Raw genomic sequence first — 13,476 nt, forward strand, 5'->3', positions numbered from 1 at the left:
TCCCCTTTCCTTATAACTCTGTGTAAGTGCTTATGCACAGCCGTAATACGGGAAGGCTCTGCTTGGATTGATGCAGCACAGAAATTACATGTAATACCAGTATTCACTTTTAATTTCCGTACCTATTCAGAACAGAATTATGTATAATCAGAGTCCTACAAAGTCTCATAGCTGAAATAACAACGAGGCTCTGAGCTCTACAGTTGTTTCATCTAGCACCAGCAAGCAGGATCTCCTTTCTGGGACCTCTGTTCTTCACTGGGAAAACCAAACCAAGGCAATTTAGTTAGTTCTCTAAGATGAGGTTTTTGCTTGGTGGTTTGAATTCTTGGCTATAGTCTGTGTTTGCCACAGTGACAATGAAATGGTTTGATTGCTTTTGTCTTTTTTTTTCCAGACCCCAAACTACTTAACAGAATATGAGTACCAGTGTTACTGAAGATGAGGTTTGTTTTTGACAGCAGAAATCTTTGAGCATCTCAAAGAAAATAAATAAACAAAAGAAAACCTGCATTACTCAGATAAATGCAGACTTAAAAAAAAAAAAAAAAAGAGTTTTCTTATTCTGGCTGCAGTTCAGGTTGAGGCTTAAGGGGTCAGTAGTGACTGAATGTTTTGATATTTTCATGTAACTGCTGTACCTATCTGGGATAATTAAAATAATTGGAAACTATTCTTATGCACAAAGAAGCCTGTAGGTTCCTGTGTTCAGTCTCCTGCCTCTTTTATCACAGAATCACAGAATTTCTAGGTTGGAAGAGACCTCAAGATCATCGAGTCCAACCTCTGACCTAACGCTAGCAGTCCCCACTAAACCATATCCCTAAGCTCTACATCTAAACGTCTTTTAAAGACTTCCAGGGATGGTGACTCCACCACTTCCCTGGGCAGCCTGTTCCAATGCCTAACAACCCTTTCAGTAAAGAAGTTCTTCCTAACATCTAACCTAAAACTCCCCTGGCTCAACTTTAGCCCATTCCCCCTCGTCCTGTCACCAGGCACGTGGGAGAACAGACCAACCCCCACCTCGCTACAGCCTCCTTTAAGGTATCTGTAGAAGAGATAAGGTCACCCCTGAGCCTCCTTTTCTCCAGGCTGAACAAGCCCAGCTCCCTCAGCCGCTCCTTGTAGGACTTGTTCTCCAGGCCCCTCACCAGCTTCGTCGCCCTTCTCTGCACCTGCTCAAGCACCTCGATGTCCTTCTTGTAGCGAGGGGCCCAACACTGAACACAGTACTCGAGGTGCGGCCTCACCAGAGCTGAGTACAGGGGGACGATCACCTCCCTAGCCCTGCTGGTCACACTGTTCCTGATACAAGCCAGGATGCTGTTGGCCTTCTTGGCCACCTGAGCACACTGCTGGCTCATATTCAGCCGACTATCCACCATCACTCCCAGGTCCTTCTCTGCCTGGCAGCTCTCCAACCATTCCTCTCCCAGCCTGTAGCTCTGCTTGGGGTTATTGCGCCCCAGGTGCAGGACCCGGCACTTGGCCTTGTTGAACTTCATGCAGTTGACCTCAGCCCATCGGTGCAGCCTCTCCAGATCCTCCTGTAGAGCTTTCCTACCCTCGAGCAGATCGACACACGCACCTAACTTGGTGTCATCTGCGAACTTACGGAGGGTGCACTCAATGCCCTCGTCCAGATCATCGATGAAGATATTAAAGAGGACTGGCCCCAGCACTGAGCCCTGGGGGACGCCACTAGTGACTGGCCTCCAACTGGACTTGGCTCCATTCACCACGACTCTTTGGGCCTGGCTATCCAGCCAGTTTCTAACCCAACGAAGCGTGCGCCAGTCCAAGTCAATATAGTACTTTTATTTCTGTTCCATTGTAATGTGTAAATTTTGCAGTATTATTTTTTGTTGTTCTTTTGTTTTTCTTTGTTGTTGCTCTTTTAAGTGACATTATGCTGGTAGCTTGTAACTTCATTTAAACAACTTAAGGATTTGTACTTCTTCAGGGAAGGACAGGCTCAGGATATGTGACATTTTGTGTGATAAAATTTCTTAAGAACTGTCCTTTCTTTAGAGAGTTGCTGCTTTCATGAATAGTTTATGTATTACTAGAAAAGGAACGATGCACATGACTTCTGTTAAGACTTCCAGAAAATGAATTTTAAAGAGCTGATCTTCAGAAAATTCAACTTCGGCTTTCAGTCCAAAAAGAACTAACATCCTTACATAATCTAATACAGAATACTAATGAAAGTATTTCATTTAGTAGTTCATCTTACTTGTAAATGTATCTTGCACTGGTGTTACATCTTTTGCATTACATTTATGACCAACTGGAACAGAGGACATTGTTCCGTGGGCATATTACAAAAAATGTGAATCCTGCATGGAGTCATGGTGTTGTATGTTACTTTGTAAATTAATACAGCTGGATGATTCATATATTTTCTGTATCTTCTTCTAATTTTGTCTTTTGGTAGGATAATGATATTGTAGAAGAATACAATGAAAACAATTTCTATGAATCTGATGAAGAACAGAAAGAAAAGGATCGGAATGTGAAAAAGACTTATACTATGGACCCGGATCACAGGCTGCTGTTACGGAATACCAAACCCTTGCTTCAAAGCCGAAATGCTGCCGTATGACAAATTGCTTTTTGATAAAATATTGAACTACTAAATATCTATTCTATTAGACAACTTAAAAGTTTGAAAAGTCAGATCTATTCCTCTTTAAGTGAAGTGATGATTATACCACGTAGCAACTGTTACAGGGAAGATCAGTTATTTCTTTTTTGAAATTAACTTAGCTATTAAGTAAAACACCTGATCTGAATGTCACATATGCTCCAAATATTAAACAAAATATTGGAGAATATTTGAATTCACTTTCTGTTGCATGTGACAACTACAGTATGGCTAGCTTTTAATGCTTAAGTTCTCAGCATCTACAACAGAATAGAGTGTTAGTTTTGGTGATACAGACTCACAAAAAAAATCATACTTGGTGCTGATTCATTAAGTGGTGGTTTCCTCTGAGTCTCACGTTTTAAAAGTAAGACAGTTACATACCTAAATTTCTCGTGACTCCCAGACACATTCTTAAGGTATGTTGCCAGGATTCCAGGGTAGATGTGACATAACAGGTGCAGTATGCTCTCCAATATTTCTGGGAAATTTTAATACGCAGGCAAATTTTTTGAGCCAGGAAGATCCATGATGATGGTGAATCATTGTGATGTTAGTCTGACCATGGAACTTTATTTCTAACCTCAGTTAGTCTTGTTAAACAAGACTAGATGTCTTTAGAAAAGATTTCCAGTGACAGTGAGTACTCATATCATCACAGATACAATACAATGGTTGCATCATGATTAAATCATCTCCTAACCCGTTCTTGATCAGCTAAACAGATCAGGTTTTTGTTTCTCCTTTGAAACACATTTCTAGACTCCAACTAACGTCTAACTTCTTTTAAAACCACATCTTAACTGTTAGCAAACTCTAGAAACAAACAACACAGTTTTGCAGTAGTAGTTATATCAGAGTACAGCCTTTTGCTAAAATCACTGTTCAATATCTGTGTAGCATTTCCTCATCTCTTGCAAAAAGCAGCTGTTATAAATGTTTGCTATCACACTACATTGAGAAGAATTATAGTTGCTTATCTTCCACATTCCATAAATCACTTTCGTTATATCTGTTAAATATGATATTGATTCTAACTTTTATGGTCTTTAAGTTTATGAAACTAAAGTTAATGGAGGTTAACTTTGTCAAATGAAATACTGATTCTATAAATAGTTACTATTATACCAATTTTAGTAACATTCACAGAATATACCAGAAATGAAATTGTTTTCTCTTTGACCTTAGATTTTTGTCCATAAGAAAATCTTCCTGTAGTATATTGCTGAAAATATTTCAGTTATTTCCTCTCTTCATATTTTTTATCAATTTTTGTTTATTAATTTAAAAAAAAGATATTAATTGGCGTTAAGTTTTAAGGCACCAAGTTAAGTGTCATGGTAGTGACACATTTTGAGTCTCTTTGTTCTGTGATTTGTTTAATTTTGATTAAGAAAGTTCATCGGGACAGTATTGTAGGGAAGGCTGAGACATGACTTAATCATTAGCATAAAGTTCATCATTTGTCTGTTACTTAGGAGAAAATTTTAAAAATAGAAATTACAAGTTTTAAGTTGTGTATATTTCAGAGTCATCTGCTTATTCATACTTGCTACTATAGTTCTTTCAATTGGATTTTAGACTTCAAAAGCTGTCAATAAATGCACCGGCCATTTAATAAATTGTGTGATAGAATAACAGAATGGAAGGTTTTCAGTGGAAATGAAAGAACAAGTAATATTGAATATGTATTTAATAAAAGTAAAAGCACAGTTATTGTAGGAATTTTAAAAACAGAACAACAAAAAAAAACAACACACGAGATATCTTCATTAATCAGCAGACCTAATTTTAGCAGTATTGGGTTATTAAATGTGATATCATTATGATCACAATTTGAATTACTTAGTTGAATTACTTAGTTTTCTCTGTTTGGCCCTCTTCCTCTGTTTTTTATATTATACTACCCAGTAAATACTGGGAATGATGAGAGGTACCTACTACTTTTGATTTTTGGAAACAAAAATGTCTTTCTCCTGGTGTTTCTCTCCCAGACTGTTTTCTTGATTTCAAAGAACATGTATACACACTGCTTTCTGAAGAGGCAGTTGGTAGGTCAGCAGGTGTGAATTGAATGCGATGCATATGTTTGACTATTTTGAGTTGACATGCTGTTCTGAATGTTCTTCTTGTAGGTGGTAATGGCAGTTGCACAGCTTTATTGGCATTTGGCACCAAAATCTGAAGCTGGTATTGTTTCTAAATCATTAGTGCGTTTACTCCGTAGTAATAGGTAGGTCAAGTCTGTACTTTAAATTGCTATCTGTACTTTTCTAAAAAAAATAAATTGTTACATACTTTTTTATCTGTAGCTATACATATAAATAAATTACTATCGCACTACTAGAGTTTTGTTGTAACATTGTCCTGGAAAATACTAATTTTTACTCAATATGTGAGAATAATTACATGTAGTTCCCTCATTTTCAGTCTCACTTTCAGTGATCATTCAGTATCATAGGTGTTTCATTCTTAATTATAACTGTCTTTCTGAGAAGACATGACTGCCTAGTGAACATACAAATGTAGATAGAAGCATGCAAATGGAGATAATACTAACTAGTTAGCTTACTTTCCTGATTTGTTTAATTACTGGAAATTATTTGAAATGTCTATCTTGTAGTTCTTTACTGTCTTGCTAAGCACTCAGTCTTCAGATGTGCATTTTATTTTTCTTCACTGTATATTGATAACTTCGTGTTGACAGAAAAACTAAGAGTGATACTTGTTAAATTACCAGTTGCTACTGCTCAATCCCCTGTTCCTTAGTCCTTGGACTGTGTCTTAAACTACTACATGTAGTTTATATTTCATTCAGTATAACTAACTTTGACTTAGTCATCTTCAGTGTTACTTACTCATACTTTACTATGAAGGGTTTCAACTACCACATGCTTCATAAGATTGATAATACTCATGTGTGTTTGTGTGCGTGCATGTGTAGATTTGGCATATTATTCCAATATTTGCCCTAAAGTTTTTTCCCTCAGTTTTTAGATCTTAAACTTCTATATATCTATATAAAACACCTTGAAGGTTTGATAGCAGTTACAAGATGTTTTCAGAATAACTTCCTAGCTAAATATGATATTCTTGGATAGCTGAGCTGTCAAAATTATTTATTTTTAAAAAGTAAGTCAAATCAGGCAGACAGCTTTAAAAAGAAAAAAATTGCTGTAGTTGTGTCTGACAAGATTACTTGACTTAGATGGGCTTCATGAGCACAGTCACCATAGAGCTCTTTCTCTATAAACATTTGCAGCTCACCTATGGCTAACATATCTACCATTTAAGAGATTGACTACTGAAGTAAAATTGGGCTTGTTAGAGAATTCACACTTTTATTTAAAATAAAAGTGAATTGCTGTTATTTTTGTGTTTGGTTTTATAGTACAATATGCTTCCCATTCTCCTTATGCAAATAGCAGAAGCAGTTTGACATTTTTACAGGTAATGTGTAGAACTACGCTCATACTCACAGGTTGAATGGCTTAATTTTGCATGTTGTTTATTCCTCATTTATCCTCAAATTTCTTCAAAGTAGAAATCACCTCTTTCTTGTGTTTCAACTAGCACCTAAAACGGCACTAGAGTTCTGATTTTCATGTTGAATAACTCGTCTATTCTCTGTCACCAGTCTGAGAAACATTTTTGCTATTAGAGCCACTTTGAAATAAGCTTTTGTTGTTTGCCCTTGAAGTTACGTGCCTGTGGCCTTTAAATTAATGTCAAATGTGTTATAATCTAGCGAGGATATAAGTGCTTGGGAGAACATTTCATAGTGATTTCCAGTCTTGGTTTCTGATGCTCAGCTGGCTGTTTCCATGTACCTATGTAAGAATTACATAAAATTATGTTTAAAAGACATTATGTTCTTCTGTATAATTACCTTTCTTTTTAAACAACAGGTGTAATTTCTACAGGACTATTAGACAATTTTTAATTAGAGGAGATAATGGATGAAGTAATTGGATTTCTTTATTAGGATGAGATTTGCATCACAAAAGAATTTGAGAACTCATTTAGAAATTTTGTTTATAAATTATTTCTTGGTCTGTAAGTGATCAGTGCAGAAACTCAAGTTTAAAAGCTTCAGACTAGTATTCAAATTTCCATCTGCTCACTCCTATTGAGTCTGAGGCTACCTTCTAGTGAGGTATATTAATATATTAATTAAAACATCCTCCTAAGATGCCTAATGTTTTTGTGTTTAGAATATTACATATTTCTGTTGTCTATATCCTGTCAAAGTTTATTAAAGTGCTGCTTTTTTACAGATGTGTGAGTCTGTCAGTATATATTCTAAGTGAAAGGAAAGCTTGGCCCTTTTGGGGAATTAATAGGAATTTTTTTATGAGATGAAAAAGAATGAACTGTTTCTTACTAGTTACTCAAGTGTCAGCTGTTGTAACTAACGCGCTAGTTTGCACAGTACAGATGAAGTCCGTATCTTGCTGTGGTGGACAAAACATGAGGTTTTTGTGAGGTATGTCTGGAGATGCCAGATTGTAGATGTTTTTTATAAGATGGAGATGTTTTTTTAGAAGAATTACTAATTTTTAGTTTAAACAAAGACCCTAACGCCAAAACGAAGAATTGCACCATTATACTGGTATTAGTGGTTTTTTCTCCATATTGAAGTTTTTAAAAATGAGAGACTGGTTTCATTGTTCCCCTTCTTGTGAAGCACCTCATAAACTTGTATCAGTTGGCAATAAGCTTTTTCCATGTTTGAGGGATGTTAAATGTATAACTTACTTTTGACCTGAGTATAATTGAGCTTTCTTTGCCATAATGCATTTTTCTGTGTTTCTGTAATTTTGTAGAATAACTTTTGTTTTTCTTTTCAAATTCTAGGGAGGTGCAGTATATTGTTCTGCAAAATATTGCCACTATGTCGATTCAGAGAAAGGTATACCATGTTCAGAGTTTCCACAGTTAGTTTATGTTGAACTCAGGTGAACTATTTATCTCTGTATGTTGCATTTTTCAGGGCATGTTTGAACCTTATCTGAAGAGTTTCTATGTTAGATCAACTGATCCAACAATGATCAAAACTCTGAAGGTGAGCTTAAAAGAGAATTTACCTCTACATTGGTGTAGAAATTACTATTTGCAACAGGAAAGCAAAATTTTCTTGTGCAACTATGACACACATTCTGTGCTCTTCCTTTTTTCATTAAGTAGAGTAGTATTGTAGCTTTTAGTTAAATCCACACATGTCCTTCAGGCTTGTATTTGAAAGTTCACTTCCTAGCAAAGTTTAGGTAGCAGGTGCACTGTGTTTTTCCACTGCATCTTCTGGTACTTTTCAGTACAGAGCATTACAAAAGCTAGTTCTTTTTAAGTAACTAGCCATTTGAGCATTTAGAATTTGATTGTTTTCGTAGAAGGAAGCATCTTCTCACATGAAAAGAAATGAAAACTTATTCTCTTTGATACTGTTTGATTAAAAATAGTTCAAATCTGTTTCACTGAATAAAATGGGAGTCAAATATGGGACAAAGTCAGAGTACCAAGTTGCCTTTGAGGTCAGCATTTGGCGTAAGAAGGATTTTAGATTTTCCTCTAGTTCACACCTCAGTGTGTTTGTTCAGCTATTTTTTTCTTGTTTTCTATATTCCTGGTCCTTAATAGATGTGAAGTCCTTGACAAAACAATAGCTAAGAGTTGTCTACTATTAAGTGCCTTCTGTTTTGTTTTAGATTGTCACAGACACTTGTGTTTAGGAGTGGAATACACGGAATGTATGTTTCTTAAAATGACATTATTTTATTGATACTTTATAATTTCATTATTAATTGATATAACATACTAGTGAAGAGATGGAGAATGAGAAATTGTGCTGTTTTCTTTCAATCTCAATTCTTATTCACTGACTGAAAAATCTATGTCAGTTTGCCCTGTTACATAAGATAACTTGTGCTTTTTTTTTTTGTTGTTCTATTGTATCTGCTTTAAGATAGATGGATCAGAACTGCATTTAAGATGTAGGAACACGCTAGAATTCATTTACTGCACTGTTTGATTACTGTTTTGTTTTCTGTTTCCTTCTCAACATCAAGTTTGCTTTTTTGTTAAGTACTTAGCATTGACCTTATATTTTCAATGGGTTATCTGTTCTAACCACAAATTCTCTGTTAAGGTTTTTAGTAAGCAGCTCATAGCCTATCATTTTCTGTAAAGTTTTCATCCCCCTTTATCAACATTATTGTGCATTCATGTGTTGAATTTGTTATTTTCTCAACCAGCCACTGAATATTTGAAGTTTTCAATGCAGCTGCTCTTAGTCAGACTTCACCTTCATTTTTGTGAAAGCTGTAGTATCAGCAGAAAATCGTGTCACCTGTCTTCTTACCACTTCCATGGTTCATATATAAATATATTGAAATGTAAAAGATCAACAAAGTTAATTCTGAGATCCTATCAATAGCTTTCCTGTACTGTAAAAACAGTCACGTTCTTTCTGCCTATTCCTGTCTTTAAACCAACTGTTTATCCACTTGCTTCATGTGCTATACCAGCTATATTTCTCTAAGAGCCTCTGAAGGTTTTATCAAATTGGTCCCGAAATACCAGTGGATTGTATCTATTAAGTGTTCTTGTCTGTGTGCATCCAACTCAAAGAATACCAACAAATTTGTGAGGTATGAATTACATTTACAGAGCTAGAGTTTTCTTATTCTTCCATTTACCTCATTTAAATGGTACTGGAATTTTTTCTTCAAAGTTAGAACAGACTGGGAGCATAGCATCTTAATGGCATATGCCTGATGGTACATATCATCCTCTTGCTCACCAGGAGTAAGGAAGAGGCCTTTCAGGGTCTGATGTTGTTGATTTTGATTGAGGTCTGAACACTCTCAAGATGCAACTGTTCGTTTTCTGAGTTACATGTCTTTTACTGCAGTTCATATGAATGTAATGGACATTGCATTTATCTCTCCCCAGCTGCAATTGTGCTTTCCATTATTTCTTCTTACGGTGTCACATGGTTCTTATATCCAAAGCCTGTGGTATCACATAGGAAACAATACTGCTGGAAGTATTTCAGGTCCATTTGATATGCAGTGCAACACTGTAAAACAAGAGCTAATAGAAAATGCATCACTGAACCCTAGAGTCTTGTTTTGAAAACCTTGCATGTGCTTGCAAGGAGAATTTTCCTCCTGAGTGCAATGCTGCTATCAGTTTATTCTGAAATCTGGTATACACTATTGAATTCCAAGTAGTATATTTAATAGTATTATAACTTATTTATATGCAATAAGATTATTTTGTATATGTGGTACTGTTTATAGAATTTCATTTTAGCTTTTAATATTTTTTCTTTCAGCTTGAAATCTTGACAAATTTAGCAAATGAAGCCAACATATCAACTCTGCTACGAGAATTCCAGGTTTGTACAAAAATGTATTCTTTTGAAATGAAATGCTTTCTGTTGTCCAATTGCCATTGTTGGATGTTTCATCTAGAGTCTTAGTCTTAATATTTTCAAGTTAACATCTTTTCCAGAATAAAGTGTTCTTGGAATTGAAGTGACACCGTCTCGTATCATAATGGATAATGGTGCTTTTTCTGTGTGAAAAGAAGTTTCGGTGTTTTGTTTCTTACTTTTTCCAACTTCAAAAAAAAAAAAAAAAAAGAAAGAAGGAAACCAACCAAAAAAAAACAATTGAGAACAGGCTGCCTAGCAAGGTTGTGGTTCCCATGGCCATGGGTGACCAAAGCCAGCAACAAAATGTCTTCTGGGAGTAAAAATGAGATGGAAAGGTATAACTTTTAACGTGTGGTATAGCTATCTAGGTTGAATGTATTATACAATATGTTTGTCATAAGAGGACAACATAGTAAGTTTCCTTTTGACAATACATATATTGACTAATGAAAACCCTGTTTCCATAGACTTATGTGAAGAGCCAAGATAAACCGTTTGCTGCAGCTACTATTCAGGCTATAGGCAGATGTGCAACCAACATCACGGAAGTGACTGACACGTGCCTTAATGGCCTTGTATGTTTGCTGTCCAACAGAGATGGTAAGCTAAATGTTCTGCCTGTTTTCTGAGTGGCTGATGGCTTTAAACCTTTTCTTAATAGGAACTGCACAGAGCAGATCACATAATAAAGTATATGGAAGCTTGGCTTGTGTAAGAATTTCAGTGACATAGCTGACAAAAATAGTGACTTTGGTGCTTTTTGTTTGAATCATGTCAAAATGCTCTCATAATCACTAGGTACTTGTCTTCTCTTTTGTGCTCTCATAATCCCTGGGTATTTGTTCTCTCTTTTGTTAGCAAGATTAAATCCTTGTTGCCTGCAATGATGAGTTTACCTGTTTTTTCTCAAAATGCTGTTAATTGTTGAAGTGTACTGTTGTGAGTATCCTAGATGATAGTAGAAGTTTTGCTGTTATATGTTCAGTTGCATCAAAACAGTTATCCTGTAGAGGGTGCTGAAAGCTTGGAATGGCTTTTTAGTACATCAATGTCTTACTGGAAAACATATTAAATAGTTTTTGTATAAACAGTCCCAAATTTGTCTTGTTCTTATAATTTAGTCTTCTGCTATTTTTATATAGTGATATGTAGTTGCAGGAAATAGAACAAGAATTAGATAAAAATCAAATAGGATATAGTAGCACTGTAAATCAATACCTGATAATATTGTATATTCTGACTAGTTACCAAGGAATATTATGCAGAAGGAAGTCAATAAGATAATCAGAAAACTATTGTAAATTTTGAAGTCAACATGGGTGTTGTTAAATATCAGAAATAGAGTTGAGACAGAAGTAGTCAAAAATAATAATGTCAGGAAAAGGAGTAGAAGCATGTTTTTTTTCATGTGCGGCGGGGACAGAGTTATCAGAATTGTACAGTGAACACAGATGAGATCTACTCTAAGCTTTGAAAAGCAGCATTGATTGCTCTTCATATCTATTGGATATATTTTTTTCTGATTATTCTAAGAAGGTCTTTATTAGGGACATTGCTTTGGTAGGGTGTAGTCCTATCAGTGTGACCCACTGATGCATTCAGAACTTTCTCTTGTTTGATTTATACTCTGGAAGTCCTTCTTCTCTCCTGCTTAACTTCATAACAGAAATTTCTGAGAGGCCTCGGTGTATAGCTTGCTAGTTTTAGTCTATGTAACTTTACTTTCATGTTGCTCTGGACCTTTTGTCCCTCTGTGCATTTCTAGTTATCCACTGTGTTTAAAATGTATTCCATTGTTGTGTTATAACACAGTTTCTGCAATGTGACTTAGGTAAATTTTTTTGTACTAAAGTTCATGAATATGACCATATTAGAAATACTGCCTTCAAAGTTTACTCGATTCCTTTTAATTCTATTAGCAATGTTCCTCTAGGTTGGTAGGCTCCTTTCAGCATGTACAAATCCACATTTTCTTCTATGTACGATAACTAAACTTCAGAATATTGAACTTATTAAATAATAATCTTCCTTTTAGTTTTCTTGCATGAGTTTTCTTTCTGCTAATAAGGAACTCATATAAGAAGAAACAGCTTTTTTTATTATAGCTTCTCAAGTTAAGATTTTCTTCAAAGTAATTCCATATGTGTTTATACACACACACAAAATACATATTCATTTGCATAAATGTGTGCATGTATATAAAGGTATGTCTCAACAAGATTAGTTGTCTTGACTGGTTCTAAGTAATTGTCTAGCAAGTACTTCTGAAGGTCCTGAAAGACATTTCATTACTTTATTTTATAAATCTAACAATAATCTTCTTGTGCTTACTATTTTGAAAGACCACAAAGGACATATTTAAGATCTTTTAAACCTGGCAACTGGCAAATTCCTTTACCATATGCACAGTGTCTTTTTCTAAAAAGTGAGTCGAATGGCATAACTTACACGGTACCTTTTCCTTAGGAAGCAGGAAATTTCTGGTAGTCACAGCGTGTTTAGCATGAAGAGCTTTGGGCATGGGAGGGGAAAAAAAACATTTGGTACATGTAGGAGAACTAAAATTCAGTTGTCATGGTTGATCCTGCTTTCTTCCAATTTTCATTCTTAAAGTGTACGAGCAAGCTGCTTGTCCTGCTGCTACTTACATGGTTGTTCCAAAACTGGAAGCAGTTCAGCTCCCTCTGTGTAGCATGAAGCCCAATTTGGTAAGTCTAGAAGGTTTTGGCATCCCAGAAAGCAGAATCAGCTCTCTCTTCCCTTCACTGTTTTATCATTTTTGGGGAATTTACTGCAGCATAGAAGAAAGGTGGGCAAATTAATTCTACCAAATCAAAACAGAATCATGAAGAATGAGCTTATGGCAAAACTGCCTTCCCATTCTGTTGGTCTTGTTCTGGAAAGGTTTCTACTGAAAAAACATGGTTTTTTAGTATGGGAGCTGAGCCAAGAATCATTCTGGAAGTTAGGTGCTGAGAGGCAGAGTGCAATTAAAGCTGCCTCTTCAGCAGTTAGTTAAGCCCACCTGGGATAACTTTCCATGGAACTCTCTAGGTGTCTCATCATAGAACTCTCTAGTTTCTGTATGGACTTCTGTGATTTAAATGTGGTTTTTGTTTTGTTTTGTTTTACCATAGCCCCCTACTTCCATGAACAGGGGAAGTTTGCTTTTAAAAATGCACTCATAAACACACCAAACTTCAAGAGCAGTTTTCCTCTTATAGAATCACTAGAATGGTTTGGATTGGAAGGGACCTTAAAGATCATCTAATTCCAACCCTCCTTCCATGAGCAGGGACACCTTCCATTAGATGAAGTTACCCAAAGCCCCAGCTAATCTGGCCTTGAACACTTGCAGGAGTTGGGCCATTCACAGCTTCTCTGGACA

The 13,476-nt window shown here is 35.8% G+C and overlaps 1 protein-coding gene across 2 annotated transcripts in view; it reads left to right on the forward strand.

The window, feature by feature from the left end:
• Nucleotides 1–13,476, forward strand: part of AP3B1 (adaptor related protein complex 3 subunit beta 1) — a 167,218-nt gene that overhangs the window by 59,671 nt on the left and 94,071 nt on the right. For both annotated transcript variants that reach the window (XM_084503559.1, XM_084503558.1), the window contains exons 8-13: nt 2,441–2,602; nt 4,786–4,883; nt 7,508–7,562; nt 7,644–7,715; nt 9,987–10,049; nt 10,556–10,688. In XM_084503559.1, coding sequence (XP_084359685.1) covers nt 2,441–2,602; nt 4,786–4,883; nt 7,508–7,562; nt 7,644–7,715; nt 9,987–10,049; nt 10,556–10,688 — 583 coding nt within the window. The remainder of the gene's footprint in view (nt 1–2,440; nt 2,603–4,785; nt 4,884–7,507; nt 7,563–7,643; nt 7,716–9,986; nt 10,050–10,555; nt 10,689–13,476) is intronic.

This window comes from Aythya ferina (assembly GCF_964211825.1).
Source record: "Aythya ferina genome assembly, chromosome: Z".
Taxonomy (NCBI): Eukaryota; Metazoa; Chordata; class Aves; order Anseriformes; family Anatidae; genus Aythya; species Aythya ferina.